Genomic DNA, 17,837 nt, shown 5'->3' with positions numbered 1-17,837 from the left:
CTAGGTTGTGTCTTGACTTTATTTATGTATTTTAATGAAGAGAAATTCTTAATTTTAATGTAGTCAAATGTATCCTTTTAAAGGATAATCTTTATCTGTATCTCGGCCTTTTAAAAATATTCAGATTAGCTCATGGGTGAGGTGATGCTGATGAAAAAGGGATGACCTAGTATACAGGAAACCAAAATAGAAAACAGCTCTGATTCCACCACAGAATTATTTTCAAAAGAAGGATATTCTGCTCAAATAAAAGTAGCAAATGTGCCACCAACTATGTCAAATAGACTCATATCGCTCAAGGAAAAAAATATTCTTCCTAAACAAAAGATTATTCAAGACAGAGATGGACCCGAGCAGGGCCCAGTGGGCAGGCCTGGGCCCACGCCCTTCTGTATCAGTGAGGCGCTGATGTGGGCCTTAGCTGGACCGAGGAAAGCAGGGGCTTGACTCCTTGGTAGGTGCCAGGACTGGTGGACGAATGAACACTCTCAGGTTTACCGACAATCCCAGACTCTGCCAGCGATCAAGGTCACTACAAGAAGTCAGTTCTGATTTGAAGTGTAAGAATCACCTAATCATCTCCTGAAACAACTAAGGCGACAGGAACAATGTCTTAAAATAACACAATTACCCACCTATTGTGTCCTGAGGAAGAGGGAGTTCTGGATTTAGGAAAACCACCTTTGGAGGCAGATTTTTCACAATCAGCTCAGAGGAAGACAACAGTGAGCACTGCTATAGTTGGATGCTGATGGGGTGTATCACCTTAAGACCACATACAAAGTCATGCAGAAGGACAACCACTGAGGTGAATCTGCTTCAGATGTCCTCCCATCTATGCAACAGGGAGGGTGAAAACCTCAAGATCAGCAAGGGAAACAAAATTTCTATCCGCAGGACCAAAGTTTTCAACATCAACCAGGGAGGACACAATTTTTACTAGAATGCCCTCCAACCAACAGGCACACAAACCTTAATAATAATTTAGTTTATCCTTCATACTGTTTACCTTTGTAAGCCGTCGTACTTCCTTTTAGAAATCAGGTGGGGTGTACATAAATTAGGCAAACTCAAAATTGGTCACAACGTTAAGAACAGACTAGTGGACTGCCCTGGTGGCGCAGTGGTTAAGAATCCGCCTGCCAATGCAGGGCACATGGTTTGATCCCTGGCCAGGAAGATCCCACATGCCGTGGAGCAACTAAGCCCGCGAGCCACAGCTACTGAGCCCACGTGCCACAACTACTGAAGCCTGTGCGCCTAGAGCCCGTGCTCCATAACAAGAGAAGCCACTGCAATGAGAAGCCAGTGCACTGCAATAAAGAGTAGCCCCCGCTCGCCACAACTAGAGAAAGCCCGCGTGCAGCAATGAAGACCCAATGCAGCCAAAAAATAAATTAAAAAAAAAAGAACAGACTAGTGAGTGATGTCAGTGAAAAGGGCTCAGTAAGGAATTCCAAAAGTCCATCCTTCAATAAAAGCAAGAAAAAAGCTGGCAAAGTCTGTCAGAAACAACTTTTGTGGAACTCTAAAGACTAACCAAAAGCTTGCAACATTCAGAGGAACACTTAATCAAGCGAAGCCTTGGCAAGAACAAGTGAGCTCTGTGGCATTTTACCTTACCCTGGTCCCATCCCCCAAGAGGTAGTGGCCTGGAAGATAAAAGCCTGCAATCCCAGTACAGGTACTTGGTGGGGGGCTGGGGGTGGGTGGGTGGAGCAGAACAGATCTCATTTGCAAAGGATTTCAGTCGTAGGTTATGACCTGTCTGGTGGCTCCCAAGAAGACCAGCTCAAATGGCTTGCCTTCACTTCACCGAACTCAGGACTCTCCCAGTGCTGAGGCAGCTACTGGTAGGGGGCAGGGGGTGTATACTGAAAACCTCTACAGACAAATGTATTAGCTGCTGATGCCTGGGGCAACCAGTCACAGCTGAGGCAAATGATAGAGAAACCAACAGGCTGACAGGAAATGCCGGGAAATAAGGGCTTTGAGAAGCACCAGCATGTTCCTGGGGTTCTAAAAGGCCAAGCACATGCCCAGGGCTGTGTGCACACTCAGGGAAGGCCTGAGAAGACTCTAAGGTCTCACCCCTGGCTGACCTTCAGGTTCCGCACAAGCAGGAAGTGAATGCTAAGGCAAAGCTGTCCACTGCCTGGCCGAGTGCTGAAAACATACCCCAATACTCATACAGACCCTGTCTGAAGAGACTCAGAGATAACTCTGGTTCCAGGCACTTAAGGAAATCTCTTGTCTGATTACTAGCTGACTACTATACTATTACAAAATTAGGTCAAAGAAGTTATTATGCAAACAATAACAAGCAGCAACAAATACTGGGGAGAATCTAATTTCCAGATTTGCCGTATTATACTATTCAACATGTCCATTTTCAACAAGAAAACTACAAGTCAGGCAAAGAAATAAGGAAGTGTGGCCCAGGAAAAAAAGCAAGTATCAGGAACTGTGTAGGAGGAAACCCAGACATTAGACTTACAAAGACTTTGAATCATTGATTTTATGTGAGTTCAAAGAGATAAAGGAAACTTTGTCCAAAGAAGTAAAAGAAACCATCAGGGACTTCCCTGGTGGCGCAATGGATAAGACTCTGCACTCCCAATGCCCAGGTTTGACCCCACATGCATGCTGTAACTAAGAGTTTGCATGCCACAACTAGGGAGCCCACAAGCCGCAACTAAGGAGCCCACGTGCTGCAACTAAGGAGCTGGTGAGCTGCAACTAACGGGCCCACCTGCCACTATGAAGACCTGGCACAACCAAATAAATAAATAAATAAATATTTTTTTAGAAATTAAAAAAAAAAAAAGAAACCCATCAGAACAATGTCTCATGAAATAGAAAATATCAATAAAGAGAAAAATTTAAAAGGAACCAAATGGAGATTCTAGAGTTGAAAAGCACAATAAAAGAAATGAAAAATTCAATAAAGGGGCTCAACAGGAGAACCAAGCAGGCAGAAGAAAGAATTAGAGAACCTGAAGGCAGGTCAATTGAGATTTCAAGATAAGACAGTTGAGTTTATCCAGTCTAAGTAACAGAAGGAAAAAATAATAAAGAAAAATGAAAGGAGCTTTAAAGACCTGTGGGGCAACATCAATCATACCAACATATACATTATGGTAGTCCCAGAAAGGAGAGGAGGGAGAGAAAAAGGTGGAAAGAATACTTTAAAAGGTAATGGACAAAAATTTCCCATATTCGATGAAAAATGTTAATCTGCACATCCAGGAAGCTCAACAAACTCCACGCAGGATAAACTCCAAGAGATCTACACTAATGCACATTAGAATTGAATGGATGGAAGACAGAAAGAATTCTGAAAGCAGCAAGAGAAGTGACTCCTTACATAAAAGAATTTCCTCAATAAGATTAACAGTTGATACCTTATCAGAAACCATGGAGGACAGAAGACAATGGGATGATATATTTGAAGGGCTGAAAGAAAAAAAAATCCATTAAGGATCCTCTATCCAACAAAACTACGTTTCAAAAATGAAGGAGAGGGGCTTCCCTGGTGGCGCAGTGGTTGAGAGTCCGCCTGCCGATGCAGGGGACACGGGTTCGTGCCCCGGTCCGGGAACATCCCACATGCCGCAGAGCGGCTGGGCCCGTAAGCCATGGCCGCTGAGCCTGTGCATCCGGAGCCTGTGCTCCGCAACGGGAGAGGCCACAACAGTGAGAGGCCCGTGTACCACAAAAAAAAAAAAAATGAAGGAGACTCTCAACAAAATACTAGAAAACTAAACCCCAAAGCATATTAAATGTATTATACACCACAGCCAAGTGAGATTTGTCCAGGGAAGCAAGAGTGGTTTAATATAAGAAAAATCAATCAATGTAATATACCACAGAAATAGAGCAAGGGGAAAAAACTACATGATCATCTCAATTGGCGTAGAAAAAACATGTGACAAAACCAAACTCCCTTTCATTATAAAAACCCTTAGAAAACTAGGAATAAAAAGGAACTTCCTTGACATGATAAAGGATATCTATGAAAAACCCACCACATTTAATGGTGAAAGACTGAAGGCTTTTGCACTAAGATCAGGAAGAAGGGAAGGATGCATGCTTTCACCACTGCTATTTAATATTATACTCTGAAAGTTCTATTCAGAGCAATTAGGCAAGAAAAATAAATAAAGGCATCCAAATTAGAAAGAAGGAAATAAAACCATCTCTGTTCATGGATGATATGATCCTGGATTTAGAAAATCCCAAAGAATTCTCAAGAAAAGAAACTAGAACTAATAAATGAATTCATCAAAGTTGCAGGGTACAAAGACCAACAAAGAAACATCATTTGTGTTTCTATACAACAGGAACAAACAATCTGAAAAGTAAAGTTAAAAAGCAATTCCATACACAATAGCATCCAAACGAATAAATTACCTAGGAATAAATTTAACCAACAAGGGGAAATATGTGTTCACAATTGCTGAAAGAAATTAAAGAACACACCATTAAATGGCAAGATACTTGTTTGTTCCAAAACAAATCTATGTACATGGATTGGAAGATAATATTATTATGATGGCAATACTACTTGTGATGGTTAATTTTTTATGTCAACTTCTCTGGGCCACAGGGTGCCTAGATATTTGGTCAAGCATTATTCTGGATGTTTCTGTGAGAGTGCTGGATGAGATTAACATTTAAATTGGTAGACTAAGTAAAGCAGATTGCCCTCCCTAATGTGGGTGAGCCTCCTATTCAGTCAAAGGCCTGAATAGGAACAGAACAAAAAGGCTGACCCTCTCTCAAGTAAGGAAGATTCTTTCTGCCTGTCTTCAAACTGAGACACTGGCTTTTTTCCTGCCTTCAAACTCAAACTGATGTCAGCTCTTCCTGGATCTTGAGCCTGGCTTTTGGATAGGAACTATGCCTTTGTCTCGCTTGGTTTCAGGCCTTCAGACTCAGAATGGAACTAAGCCACTGGGTCTCCTGGTTGCCAACTTACTCTGCATATCTTGGGACTTGCCTGTCTCCATAATTGTGTGAGACCCAATTCCTTATAATAAATATGTCTACACACACACACACACACACACACACACACACACACACAAACACCCCTTATTGGTTCTGTTTCTCTGGAGAACGCTAACTAATATAGTACACAAAGCAATCTACAGATTCAGTGCAATCCCTATTAAAATTCCAGTGGCCTTCCTTTTACAGAAGTGAAAAACCTGATCCTAAAATTCACAAGGAACTGCAAAAGGGACCCCAAAGAGCAAAACAGTATTGAAAAAGAAAAAGAAAGTTGAATGACTCACACTTCTCAAACTTACTGCTTCAAAACTGCCTACAAAATGACAGTAATCAAAACAGTGTAATATTAGCATAAGGACAGGCATGTGGACCAATGGAATAGAACTGAGAGTCCAGAAGTAAACCCATACATCTATGGCCAAATGATTTTTGACAAGGATGTCAAGGCCATTTAGTTGGAAAAAAATAGTCTTTGAAACAACTGGGTAACCGGGCAGAAGAATGAACTTGGACCCCTATCTCACTCCATACACACAAACTAACTCAAAATGGATGAACGACTAAAATGTAAGAGCTAACACCCTAAAACTCTTAGAAGAAAACATAGGGGTAAATTTGAATGATGCTGAATTTGGCAAAGGATTTTTAGATATGACACCAAAAGCACAAGCAACAGAGAAAAAGTAAGATAAAAGTGGCCTCACCAAACTTGAAAACTTTTGTACATAAAAGGACACTATTAAGAATGAGAAAAGGGGCTTCCCTCATGGCACAGCGGTTAAGAATCCGCCTGCCAATGCAGGGGACACGGGTTCGATCCCTGGTCTGGGAAGACCCCACTGCCATGGAGCAGCTAAGCCCGAGCGCCACAACTACTGAGCCTGCGCTCTAGAGACCATGAGCCACAACTACTGAAACCACGAGCCTCAGCTACTGAAGCCCACGTGCCTAGAGCCCACGCTCCGCAAGAAGAGAAGCCACGACAATGAGAAGCCCGCGCACCAAAATGAAGAGTAGCCCCCGCTCACTGCAACTGGAGAAAGCCCATGCGCAGCAACGAAGACCCAATGTAGCCAAAAATAAATAAAACAAATTAAAAAAAAAAATTTTTAAGAATGAGAAAAGACAACCAAAAAAATGGGAGAAAATCTCCGCAAATTACATATCTGATAGGGGTCTAGTAGCCAGAATACACAAAGAACTCTGACAGCTCAACAACAATTAAAAAATGGGCAAATGATGTGAATAAACATTTCTCCAAGGAAAACACAGAAATAGCCAATAAGCACACGAAAAGATGTTTAACGTCATCCGTCACTAGGGAAATACAAATCAAAACCACAGTGAGTTACCACTTCAAGCCCACCAGGATGGGTATAATTTTTTTAAAAAAAGGTAAAATAAGAATTGGTGAGGATGTGGAGAAACTGGAACCTTATATATTGCTGGTGGAAACAAAATGGTTCAGTTTTTGTGGAAAACATTTTCGCAGTTCCTCAAAAAGTTAAACATGAAATTACCATATGACCCAGCAATTCCACTCTTAGGTATATACCCAAAAGAACTGAAAACAGGTACTCAAACCATACCCACACACATGGTTACAGTAGTACCATTCACAATACTCAAAAGACAGAAACAACCCAAATGTCCATCAACAGATGAATGGGTAAACAAAATATGAGATAAATATTACTCAGCCATAAAAAGAAATGAAGTGATGATAGAGGCTATAACATGGATGAACGTGGAAAACATTATGCTAAGTGAAAGATGTCAGAAACAAAAGGACACATACTGTATGACTCCATTTATCTGAAATATACAGAATAGGTAAATCCATAGAGACAGAAAGCAGCTTGGCGGCTGTCCAGGGGATAAGGAGAAGGACAATGAGGACTGCCTGCTCAATGGGTAAGGGGTTTCCTTTTGAGGAATGAGAACGTTTGGGACCATAGAGAGGTTGTGATTATACAACACTGTGAATGTACTATACGCCACTGAATTGTTCACTCTGAAATGGTTAATTTGGGACTTCCCTGGCGGTCCAGTGGTTAAGACTTTGCCTTCCGATGCAGGGGGTGAGGGTTCGATCCCCCTGGTCGGGGAGCTAAGACCCCACATCCCTCATGGCCAAAAAACCAAAACGTAAAACAGAAGTAATATTGTAACAAATTCAATAAAGACTTTTTAAAAATGGTCCACATCAAAAAATATTTAAAATGGTTAATTTTATGTTCTGTCAATTTTATGTCAATTTAAAAAATTACTATTAAAAAAACTGAGCATCATGAGATACTACTTCACAGCTATCAGGATGGCTGTGATTTAAAAAAATGGAAAATTACGTGCTGGTGAGGATATGAAGAAATTGGAACCCTCAAACATTTCTGAACATAAAATGTTCATCATCCATAGAAAACAATTTGGCAGTTCCTCAGAAAGCTAAACACAGAGTTACCATATGACCCAGCAATTCTCCTCTTGCGTATAAACCCAAGAGAAGTGAAAACATATGTTTACACGAAGACTTGTACATGAATGTTCATAGCAGCGATATTCATAATAGACAAAAAATATTAACATTCCAAATGTCCATCAAGAGATAGCTGGATAAACAAAATTTATAAGTATCTATACACTGTACTATTATTTAGCCATAAAAAAATGAAGTCCTGATACATGTTACAACATGAATGAACCTTGAAAACTGTTATGCTAAGTAACAAAAGTCAGAAACAAAAGGCCACATATCATATAATTCCATATGTGTGAAATGTCCACAACAAGCAAATCCACAGAGACGAAAAGTAAATAAGTGGTTGTCAGAGGCTGAGGCAAGGGGAGAATCATACAGAGTGACTGTATGGAGTTTCGTTTGGGGCGATGAAAATGTTCTAGAATTAGACAGTGGTGATGGCTGTATAGCCCTGTGAATATACACTAAATAAAAACCACTGAACTGTACATTTTGAATGGTTTAAATAATGAATTTTTTCATAATAAAAACTTTTTAATGAAAAATAAAATGTCTAAGGAGCTTAGACACTCCAATCTCTTTCTTCATCACAGAGCCTGATGACCACTCCTCACTAACCCCAGCCAAAAAATAATCATAGCAGTAACAACATAAAAAAATGGCTAGCACATTTAAACTTGATGTAATATAATTCTGTTCATATTTACATCCAAAGAATTTGACATCATCGCACGTATTTTAATAGAAAAATCAGAAGTGGAAAGGAGTAAAACTATTAGAAGACAATGAAAAGCTAATTAGTGGCCAAAGGAAAACTGCAAACACCAAACGTGGACCCCACTGAATGCCAGTGTAGACGGTAAGTGAGTGTCCACTGGAGTCAGCCACCTCTTGATCCTCGGCCGGAACAACAGTATCTGCTATACGTGCAGTGACAAGAGCTAATACCATGTTCAAAGACCCCCAAACTAAAAACCACTGTCAAAAAAAAAAAGTTCCTTGGTTCTCATTATAATTCTCTAAAACAAACATATAAAATTAAAATGCTAATTTTTCCTAAAATACCTGTGATGGATATTTCTAATCTACAACTGCATCTGGTCATTCACACCACCCTGGAGGTGGGCCAGGAATCACGCGCGTGCCCCACACGGAGGCCGATCGCCAGAAGGGGCGGTAAATAAGCAAAGCCACATCTTTGGAAGCTTCCAAAATGGGGGACTGTGGAAACCTTTGACTAGATTGCTTGATTAAAATATAAATACCTTTATTTCACTTATTTATATGTGGGTATAAAAATAGTTAAATTCTACCTTAATCCTAAAGTTTAGATGTAACAATTATAGGTTAATGAAATTCTATAATATTTATAATAATGATTGTGTTGATGAAGAAAAACTATGTGAACTCAGTCAAATGCCTTAAGGAGATGGTGGAGGGGGCAACTTTTAGGGACCTACAACAGACTGAATGTTTAACAGCCTGACTGCAGAAGCGGCTCAGAGGTTATGGCACCCACAGACTGGACACACATGCCTCTGGTTAGCACCCTGGGCCACTGCCAATACCTCACTTTCCCACCCTCATTCTAGCAGCAGGTTTGGAGAGAGGATGTCTGCTTCCACACCCATAAAGAAAAATGTTCTGCTGAATAGTAACAACAGATACACTAGGCAAAGAGAATGCAAAGGAAGCTACAGTGAAGGGAAAGTGTGCGACCAAGGAACAGCACCCGAGTCAGTGTGCTCTGAGGAACCGAACAGGAGGCAAGACCAGAAGCCCCAGGAAGCAGTGGCCTCGGAGCTGGTGTCCTGGGCCTGCACCACGGACCAGGGCCTGTCACAGAGTCTAGCGTACTCAGTTCTAGAATTCTGATTCTGCAGCTTCCAGTAGAGTAGAGTTATTACTCTATTATTGTATTATTTACTGTTTGCTACATGTTTAGGTATGGATTTACTGTATTTTGAGGCCATATTTTTACCCAAATGAAAAAAGTCTCTATTTGAGAAATTCGTTTCATAAAATTCTAGTTTCTAGCCAGCTACCCAGGAAGTCCTTCTCTCACAGTCGAGGCATATCTGTACTTGGAAATACAGCAAAGAATTGGACTAGATTCCTTTCACTTTCCTCTATGCCTTCATTACCCTAATGATTTATTTTATGTTCCCTACTTTTGTGATTTAAGTTGAGGTACATTTTACTTGGAGATTAGAAACTGGAAACAAATGTACATCTGCTGACAAAAGGGTGTTCCAAGAACTGGAAAGCCCGGGGAAAACCAAAAAAGGGAAGCATCAGATAAACAAAGAAAATGGCTCCTGCCAGCAAGAAAGTACTAAACACAACAAAGATGCAGAAGAACAAGCTCAACATCAAGCCCAGGAGGGAAATTAAAAGCATCATCCAAGCGATGCCAATAAAGGGAGAAGGGAGAAGACCACAGACAGACAGGTGTGCCCTGCTGATAAAAAAAAAGTGTTCTGGCAATCCATATTTATGCAAACATTTCAGCACACTGGCTCTTCTCGTGATACCTCATGCCAAACACTCTGCCGAGGGAGCGAGCGCGTGGCTAACCCGCTGGGAAAGCAAAGACAAGGGGAGACTAGATGCTCATCCAAACAAATAGGCATCTCATAATCACAGATGAAAAGCCCCACATAGGAGACAGAGAAAGGGAGAGAGACAGACGGACACAGGCATGCAGCTGGAAAAGACGCTGATTAAAACCACAGTATAAAACTTCGTCTTTCCTTTAGGAAAACAATAGCTATTTGAGGCCCAACACTGCCAACAGCGCTTGGTTCAAATGACTTAGGATTTTCAAAAAATCATTCATTCAACTCTGACTATGTGCAAAAAGGCTGTCCCTCTCCTGGCCAAGGGCCAGAGCCCTGCCATCTGGAAAGGAAGGCGGGAGAAGAGCTGAGGGCTCCGTCCACCTGACAAGCAACTAAGAGGGGTCCCGCACCTTTCCAAGTGGATGCTGCCCTGAGGCCATGCCCGGCCTGGAGGCTCCTGGGCTGCAGGTTGTGTGATAAGGTTCATTTTCCTGGAGCATTGACTTTACTGGGAAATATGAGTGAAAAGCATAAAACATGGCCACATTTAGGAGTGGATTACAATATTTAAACCACTTTTAGAATACAACATGGAAATTACAAAATCAGTGGCTCTTGGCTCTGTGCTCCTCCATCTCTTTCGCAGACTCTCCCATTCCTACCTGTGGTTGAAAGGCAGGAGCTGTTCAGGTGCTGATCTAGATCCCCTTCTTTCTCCTGCTGGGCAATCAGACCTGCACAGACGAGCCTCTGGCTCTGATCCCCACACTCACTGAGCTTTGAGACAACCCCTGTAACTTTGTCGTACTGCACAGGCGCCTCATGGTCAACACAGCCCAGATGGAATTTGTCGTCTTCAGTGCTTCCCATTCCTGTCCAGCTCACCTCTCTACCTACTCAGAAACAACCTGCTCCCATCTCAGGGAGCGACACCATCACCTGGTCAGCTGCCTAAGGCAGAACTGTCCCTACCTCCCTGATTCTGACATTCAACCATTCATCAAGACCTGTCGATTCCATGGCCTCCAACCTACTTCCCCATCACCACCGTGGCCTTGGTTACGGGGTGGTCATTCTGTCGCTAGTGAGATGCTCTCAGGCTCATTTTACTCATCTGTAGTCTCTGCCAGCTAAAACAGTCCATCCTGAGCTTCTAGTCCAAGTCTCTCATTTTACACATAAGGAAAACCAGGCCAAGACAAGTGATGCACTTGCAAGGAACGTCCCAAAATTACTGAGAAATCTGAAATTGGATAAAGAGCAAAATTGATGACATTTATATGCAGGAGAAACATATACTGATTAATGCCGACATATTTTTTAAAGTTAATTTTTCCCTATAGTACAGCCAACATGATGGAATACTATACAGCTGTAAAAAGGATGAGGAGAATCTCTATATACTGCTATGCTGTGAGCTCATGATATGTTGTTAAATTAAAAAAAAAAAAAGGTGGAGAGGGACTTCCTTGGTGGTCCAGTGGGTAAGACTTCGCACTCCCAATGAAGGGGCCCTCGGTTCAACCCCTGGTCAGGAACTAGATCCCGCATGCATGGCGCAACTAAGAGTTTGCATACCACAACTAAGAAGTCCGCATGCTGCAACTAAAGATCCCACGTGCCGCAACTAAGACCTGGCACAGCCTAAATAAATAAATAAAAAATTTTTTAAAAGATGGAGAAGAGCTTGTACTGTATACTACCATTTTCTAAGAAAGAGGGCTGTAGGTATACACACACACACACACACACACACACATACTTATATTACAAATAGATAAACTAAAAACAAAAAAAAAGTTAACTGTGGAGGAGGGAAGAAACAGGGTACAAAGATCAGGAATGAAAGCTAGATTTCTGAAAATACTTTATTTTGACTTGTAACCATGAAAATATTTTTTATAAACGTCTAACGCAAAATTTAAAAAGAAGCTATTCCTTAAAATAAAAATAAAATAAGTGAATCTAACTGTGTAGCAAGTTGGTGGCACACTGAGGAACTGGCTCAGGTGACGCTAAAACTTAACAATTCGGCAGAACATCCCTAGGGATCTACCCTGAGGACAAAAAGAACTGCAGAAAATCTCAAACAGTTTTCAGTAATCATACACTGGTTGGTAATATGTTGGTATTATTATTTTAAAACTATCACGTTTATTTTATAGGTTAAAACAAGTAAGTAATGATGTGAATGTCGTTAGGAACCAAGATTTTCAGCATAAGAGAAAAGACACATCAATACGGAATCAAAGAAGTAAAAACTATATAATCCTGAATTTGAAACAAAAATATCAGTATCGACTCATGATTAAAAAGTGTATTTCCTGGCTGTCCATCAAAAAGGCCCAGGACAATAACCAGCCTTACAGCAACGAGTATCCCTTGTGCCCAGTCTGTGGTCTCAAGGTACCGTTTTCTACAAGAGGGAACCAGAGCTGCTTAGAGAAATAGCCAATTCCTGGTCTGGGGTGAAAAAGTACAAAAGGAATCCGAAACATCTTACCATTTCAGAGACCAAGGAAAGGAAGGCTACGGGTCACGTCAAAGGACAAGAAGTCAACTTAAAGAGGCTCCACTGGCAAAAGTGGCACAATCCTAGCATCCATGAGAGTAATAACTGCAATGGATTAAACACACCACATATATTTAAATTCAGGAGTTTACACTGATACTTAATCCCTGGTCACTTTTGGAGCGGCTACGAGACCATCTCATTATTTTGAGAACCCATAAAGAGAAAGAATCAGGCATTTGTCCTACCTTTCCTATTTGAACTGTCCCTTAGGGTAACCAAACAGTTAGTATTTCAGTGAATCAAGGCAGGGAATTCCCTGGTGGCACAGTGGTTAAGAATCCGCTTGCCAATACAGGGGACACAGGTTCGCGCCCTGGTCTGGGAAGATCCCACATGCCGCAGAGCAACTAAGCCCATGCGCCACATCTACTGAGCCTGCGCTGTAGAGCCCGTGAGTCACAACTACTGAAGCCCGTGCGCTCTAGGGCCCGCGTGCCAGAACTACTGAGCCCACATGCTGCAACCACTGAGCCCGAGCTCCTAGAGCCTGCGCACCGCAACGAAGAGTAGCCCCCACTTGCCGCAACTAGAAAAAGCCCGCACGCAGCAACAAAGACCCAACGCAGCCAAATTAAAAAAACAAAAGGGCAGAGTAAAGGATGAAACTTATCATCGTTTACAACCCCTAATGACTGTGAATCCAAGTGCCTCCTGGTGAGGGGACACACCACCACCTCCGAGTGCACGTGCTCAAAGGCTGAGCCAGTCGAACTTCTAGATCTACCTACCACCTCCCAGGAAATAACGGGATAGAAGAATGCGTTCAATGGAAACGGCAAAAGTCAAAACAGGGACACCCCCGACTACAGAACAACCAGCATGGATTTTCCAAAAAAGAAAATGCAAGGAAGAAAAGGGATAGGGTGGAGCAATCAATTGATTAACAGAGACTTAAGAGACAGATCAGCTAAATGCAATTGTTTGGACCCTGCTTCAAACAAACTAAAAAAAATTGAGACTACTGGGGGAAATTGAATGGTACTGTGATTATGAATAAAATTTTAAATACCAGTTTTCTTGATACTCATGAATTTATCAAAAATAGCTAGGTATTAAATCTTACTTTGCATGCAAACATTTCAAACCTGTTTCATATTCATTTTTATGTTCTAACATATTAAAGAGTTCTTAATTTCAAGTATAAAATGCCACTCAATCACAAATTAGAGATTAAAACACAGGGTATTTTGTTTCCTTTCGAACTCCTAGAGAAAGACGGTTAAGGAGCAAGCAAAAGATGCAATACTCAGCTGGGCAGGCCTCCAGCCTCAAGCCACTGGCACCTTTACTGCAGTGGCATCCTCCGAGGGAAGGCTGGGCCTCAGGGCTTTCAGAGGGCAGGCAGAGATGCATGCCGCTAACCTTGGTTTTCAAACTCATTATCGTTACTAAGACATCAGGTGTAATGTCTATCACTTGCAAAGTTTAGTGCTGGTTTTAAAAAAAGAAAAAGTCAGATGCACACCAAAATACAGTGCCATGTAAGCAGAAGACAGTCCAATACACCTGTTACAGAATGAAACTGCTAAAGCCAAAAGTGAGGAAGTTCAGGATGTTTTTGAATTTAATTACTTCACTGTCATGCAAAGCAAACAAGTAACAGCTGAAGAAGGAAATCCACACAAATTAAAATTTTCTAGTGACGTACCTGTGTGTCATATGCTGTAAGAAGATGTATCTAAGCTTGATCAGGTGGGAAGAGATTTCAATAAAGCAAAAGCAAAGCAGCGTCAACCTTATCCTTCTTCAGATAATGTAGTGGAGTCCCTTACCTAGGAAGTAAGATACGTGGTTAACTCACATGTGGAAAATTTTAAAAACAGAATTTCAAAAATGGAAATTTCTAAAAAATTATAAAGTAAGAAGTTTAGGAGAAAACTTTTTTAACCATCTATATAAACATGTGCTTTGGATTTTCTGCATTTTTTGAGTTGAACATAAATTACAAAGTCTGGATAACTTCGGATTATTTACACATAGAAAAGCACAAGAAACATGTATGTACAGTTTCACAAGGTTATCATGCAAACACTAGTCCAACTACCACCAGACCAAGGAATGGTATACTGTTGCAACCAAAAAAAAGTTGGGTGCCTCTCTCTGATCCCAAACCCTTTCCTCCGCCTCTAAGTAACAACTACCCTAACTGTGGTTATCATTTCCTTGCTTTTCTTTAGATTTATCACCTAGGCACGAAGCTCTGACAGTTTATTTTTGCCAGCTTCTGAATTTTACATAAACACAATCATACAGCGTGTCTTCTTCTGTCTTGCTTTGTTTTTGCTCCATTGTTGTTGCTGGCTCTGTTGTTTGTTTTCATTGCTGTATAATATCCCATCATGCAATATACCACAATTTACTTATCCATTCTCCCGTCCCCTGGGTAATTTCTGCTCTGGAGCAAATATTCGCACTACTGAGATCTTTCTGGCACAACTATCTTAGGCATATAGGCATATATTCCTCTAGTGTATACACCTACAAGTGCGACTGCTACATTACTGGGTAAGTGTATATTCAACTTTGCTACATAAGGCCAAACAAACTACTTCCCCAGGCGGTTGTAACAATTTACACTCCCACAAGAAGGTATGAGAGAGTTTCTGTTGCTCAACGTTTTCAAAATTTGTCACACTATTTTTAATTCTTGCTAACTGAATGGCTATGCAGTGGTGTCCTAAGAATCCTTTATTATGTAAAATTTTATAATTATTTAGGAGAAAAACTCATGAAATTTGACAACATCTGACAATTGCTGCAATGGAGATTTAATTCTGCAACCAAGCATTCGTTCACTTTTCCGGTGGTTACTGCACGCCCATTTCTCACCAGGTGTAACCCCCCAACTCTCAGTCCACCAGCTTCCAGAGACACTGGTTCCAACACCCAGGCACAAGGGGACGGGTGTCAGGGTGGGGTGGGGGGCTGGCCAGTAAGAGCAGCCTATTCCCGGCCAGAGTTGTTTCATCTCTGTGGGCAGACAACCCAAGTCAAAATGAATCGAGTCTTTTCTTCCTCCTCTGGGACTTAAAGAGATTTTCATTCTTTCCCAAAGAACCTGAACATGAGCACATGGGAGTGAAGAGGCTCTCTGAGAATAGAGCAAAAATGGAGGAAGATGCTGGGGAAGAAGCTGACTCAGCTGCAGCCAGCCCTGAGGCTTTTCAATTAGGTGATCAATAAATCCCCCTTTGCTTGTAACAGCTAAGGTCCAGGTACATCAGAAATAGCCCTCACTGATATCACTCATTATAAAACACGTGTTTTGTTTTGTTTTGTTTTGCTTTGCGGTACGCAGGCCTCTCGCTGTTGTGGCCTCTCCCGTTGCGGAGCACAGGCTCCAGACGCAGAGGCTCAGCGGCCATGGCTCACGGGCCCAGCCGCTCTGCGGCATGTGGGATGTTCCCGGACCAGGGCACGAACCCGTGTCCCCTGCATCAGCAGGCGGACTCTCAACCACTGCGCCACCAGGGAAGCCCCGATACATGTGTTTTAATCTACTCAGTAAGCCGCAGAGATCAATTAAGGTAACACACGATAATACACACACACACACACACACACACACACACACACACACACACACACACACACACACACACACACACGGCCTCAATGTTATTTCAATCACATTTTGTAAGTCAAAACAGTTTATCACCCAAACTTGAACTACAGTTCTTGCCAAATGTTAACTCTGAATGTTTCTTTGGCAAGAGAATGAAAAATCAATAGCTGTAATTTATTTGTCCCTGTCTGCTATAAACACTTCACTAATTATACTATCCCTATTGGGTTTTAGTAACAAAGTTATGATAACCTCATAAAATAAATTAGGAGGTGTTCCCTGGTTTATCCTGAGGAAGTATTTGGATAAGATTGGAATTATTTCTTCCTTGAAAGTCTGGTGGAATTTAACAATGAAGCCATCTGTGCCTAAAAAATTTTAATTACTGATTCTATTTTTTTAATGGTTATAGGACTAGTGAAGGTTTCTATTTTTTCTGCAGCTACTTTTAGAAAGTTACATTTTTCAAGAAATTTGTTTATTTCATCTAAATTTCCAAATTTACTGACATGATGCTATTTCTAATAATGTTTTATGATTTTTTATAGTCTACTGAATCCAAATTAGCTTCTCTTTTTTCCTTTCTTTTCATTGATTGTGCCTCCTCTTTTTTCTCCCTTATCTCACCAGACGTTTGTCAATTTTACTAGACTATTCAAAGAACCAATCTGGGTGCTTTGTTGCTCTTTTCTACTGTAAAATTTCCATTTGCTGAATTCTGCTCTGATTTTCTTCCTTTGGGCTTTTTGGGGGTTTTTTTGGCTATTCTTTTTCCAATTTTTAATTAGAGTGATACTTAGCCTACTAATTTTCAGCTTTTCCACCTTTCTAAAGCTATAAAATCTCTCTCCATGGACAGAGAGATTTGGCTGCATTCTACAAGTTTTGATGTACAGTACGTTCATTTTCAGCCAGTTAAAAGCATGTTCTAACTTCCATTATGTCATCTTCTTAGAATATTTTTAAAATATTCCTTTATTTTTAAGCTCTTAGGGATTTTATAATTATCTTTTTGTTACTGATTTATAGCTCAATTCCACTGAGGTCAGAGATTATAATCTGTATTATTATAATCTTTGAAACGTATTGCACTATGGCCTAGTATTGGTCAATTTTTAGAAATTTCTTCTATGTGCCTGAAAATAAAGTATACGTTGCAGGTTTTGGATGGAATGTTATTTATACGTACATCAGACCAAGGGTATTGATCCTGTGTAAAACATCTGTGCTTACAGAATTTTTTAAATTTTTGGCCTACTTATTCTATCAGTTACTGAGACTTGTGTTGGAATCTCCACGATAACTGTAAATTTCTCAATTTTTTTCCTTGTACTTATGCAAAGTCTAGTTTGGATACTCTGAAGTCATATTATTAGGCTTCTCCACATTGAGAATTATTATGACTCTCTTTTGAATTGAACCTTTTACCATTACAAACCGCGACAGAGACTACAGGTTGACCGAACTTACTTCTACTTCCTGGGCACAAAGCTAGATTGTTATTTCCCAGCCTCCCCTGCAGTTTGGTTCTTACCAAAGTTTGGTTATACGACCTGGGCTCCCCCTAACAGAACGTGATCGTAATGTACCCCACTCTCAGGCCTAGCCCGTGAATACTGGTGTGAGTCTCCATACTCCCCC

The 17,837-nt window shown here is 41.0% G+C and overlaps 1 protein-coding gene across 10 annotated transcripts in view; it reads right to left on the bottom strand.

Moving 5' to 3' along the window:
* TRAF3 (TNF receptor associated factor 3) overlaps positions 1-17,837 on the bottom strand; it is a 121,206-nt gene that overhangs the window by 40,799 nt on the left and 62,570 nt on the right. For 8 of the 10 annotated variants that reach the window (XM_022576031.3, XM_089908220.1, XM_089908224.1 and 5 more), the window contains one exon: positions 14,280-14,403. The exons of the other annotated variants lie outside the window; for them this stretch is intronic. In XM_022576031.3, coding sequence (XP_022431739.1) covers positions 14,280-14,290 — 11 coding nt within the window. In that variant the 5' untranslated portion in view covers positions 14,291-14,403. The remainder of the gene's footprint in view (positions 1-14,279; positions 14,404-17,837) is intronic. 10 annotated transcript variants of the gene reach the window in all.

This window comes from Delphinapterus leucas, chromosome 2 (genome assembly GCF_059928025.1).
Source record: "Delphinapterus leucas isolate spDelLeu-1000000601 "Yukka" chromosome 2, BTC_Dleu_Yukka2, whole genome shotgun sequence".
Lineage (NCBI taxonomy): Eukaryota > Metazoa > Chordata > Mammalia > Artiodactyla > Monodontidae > Delphinapterus > Delphinapterus leucas.
Note: the sequence above shows the minus strand (reverse complement) of the source record. Positions and strands in the feature narration are given on the sequence as shown.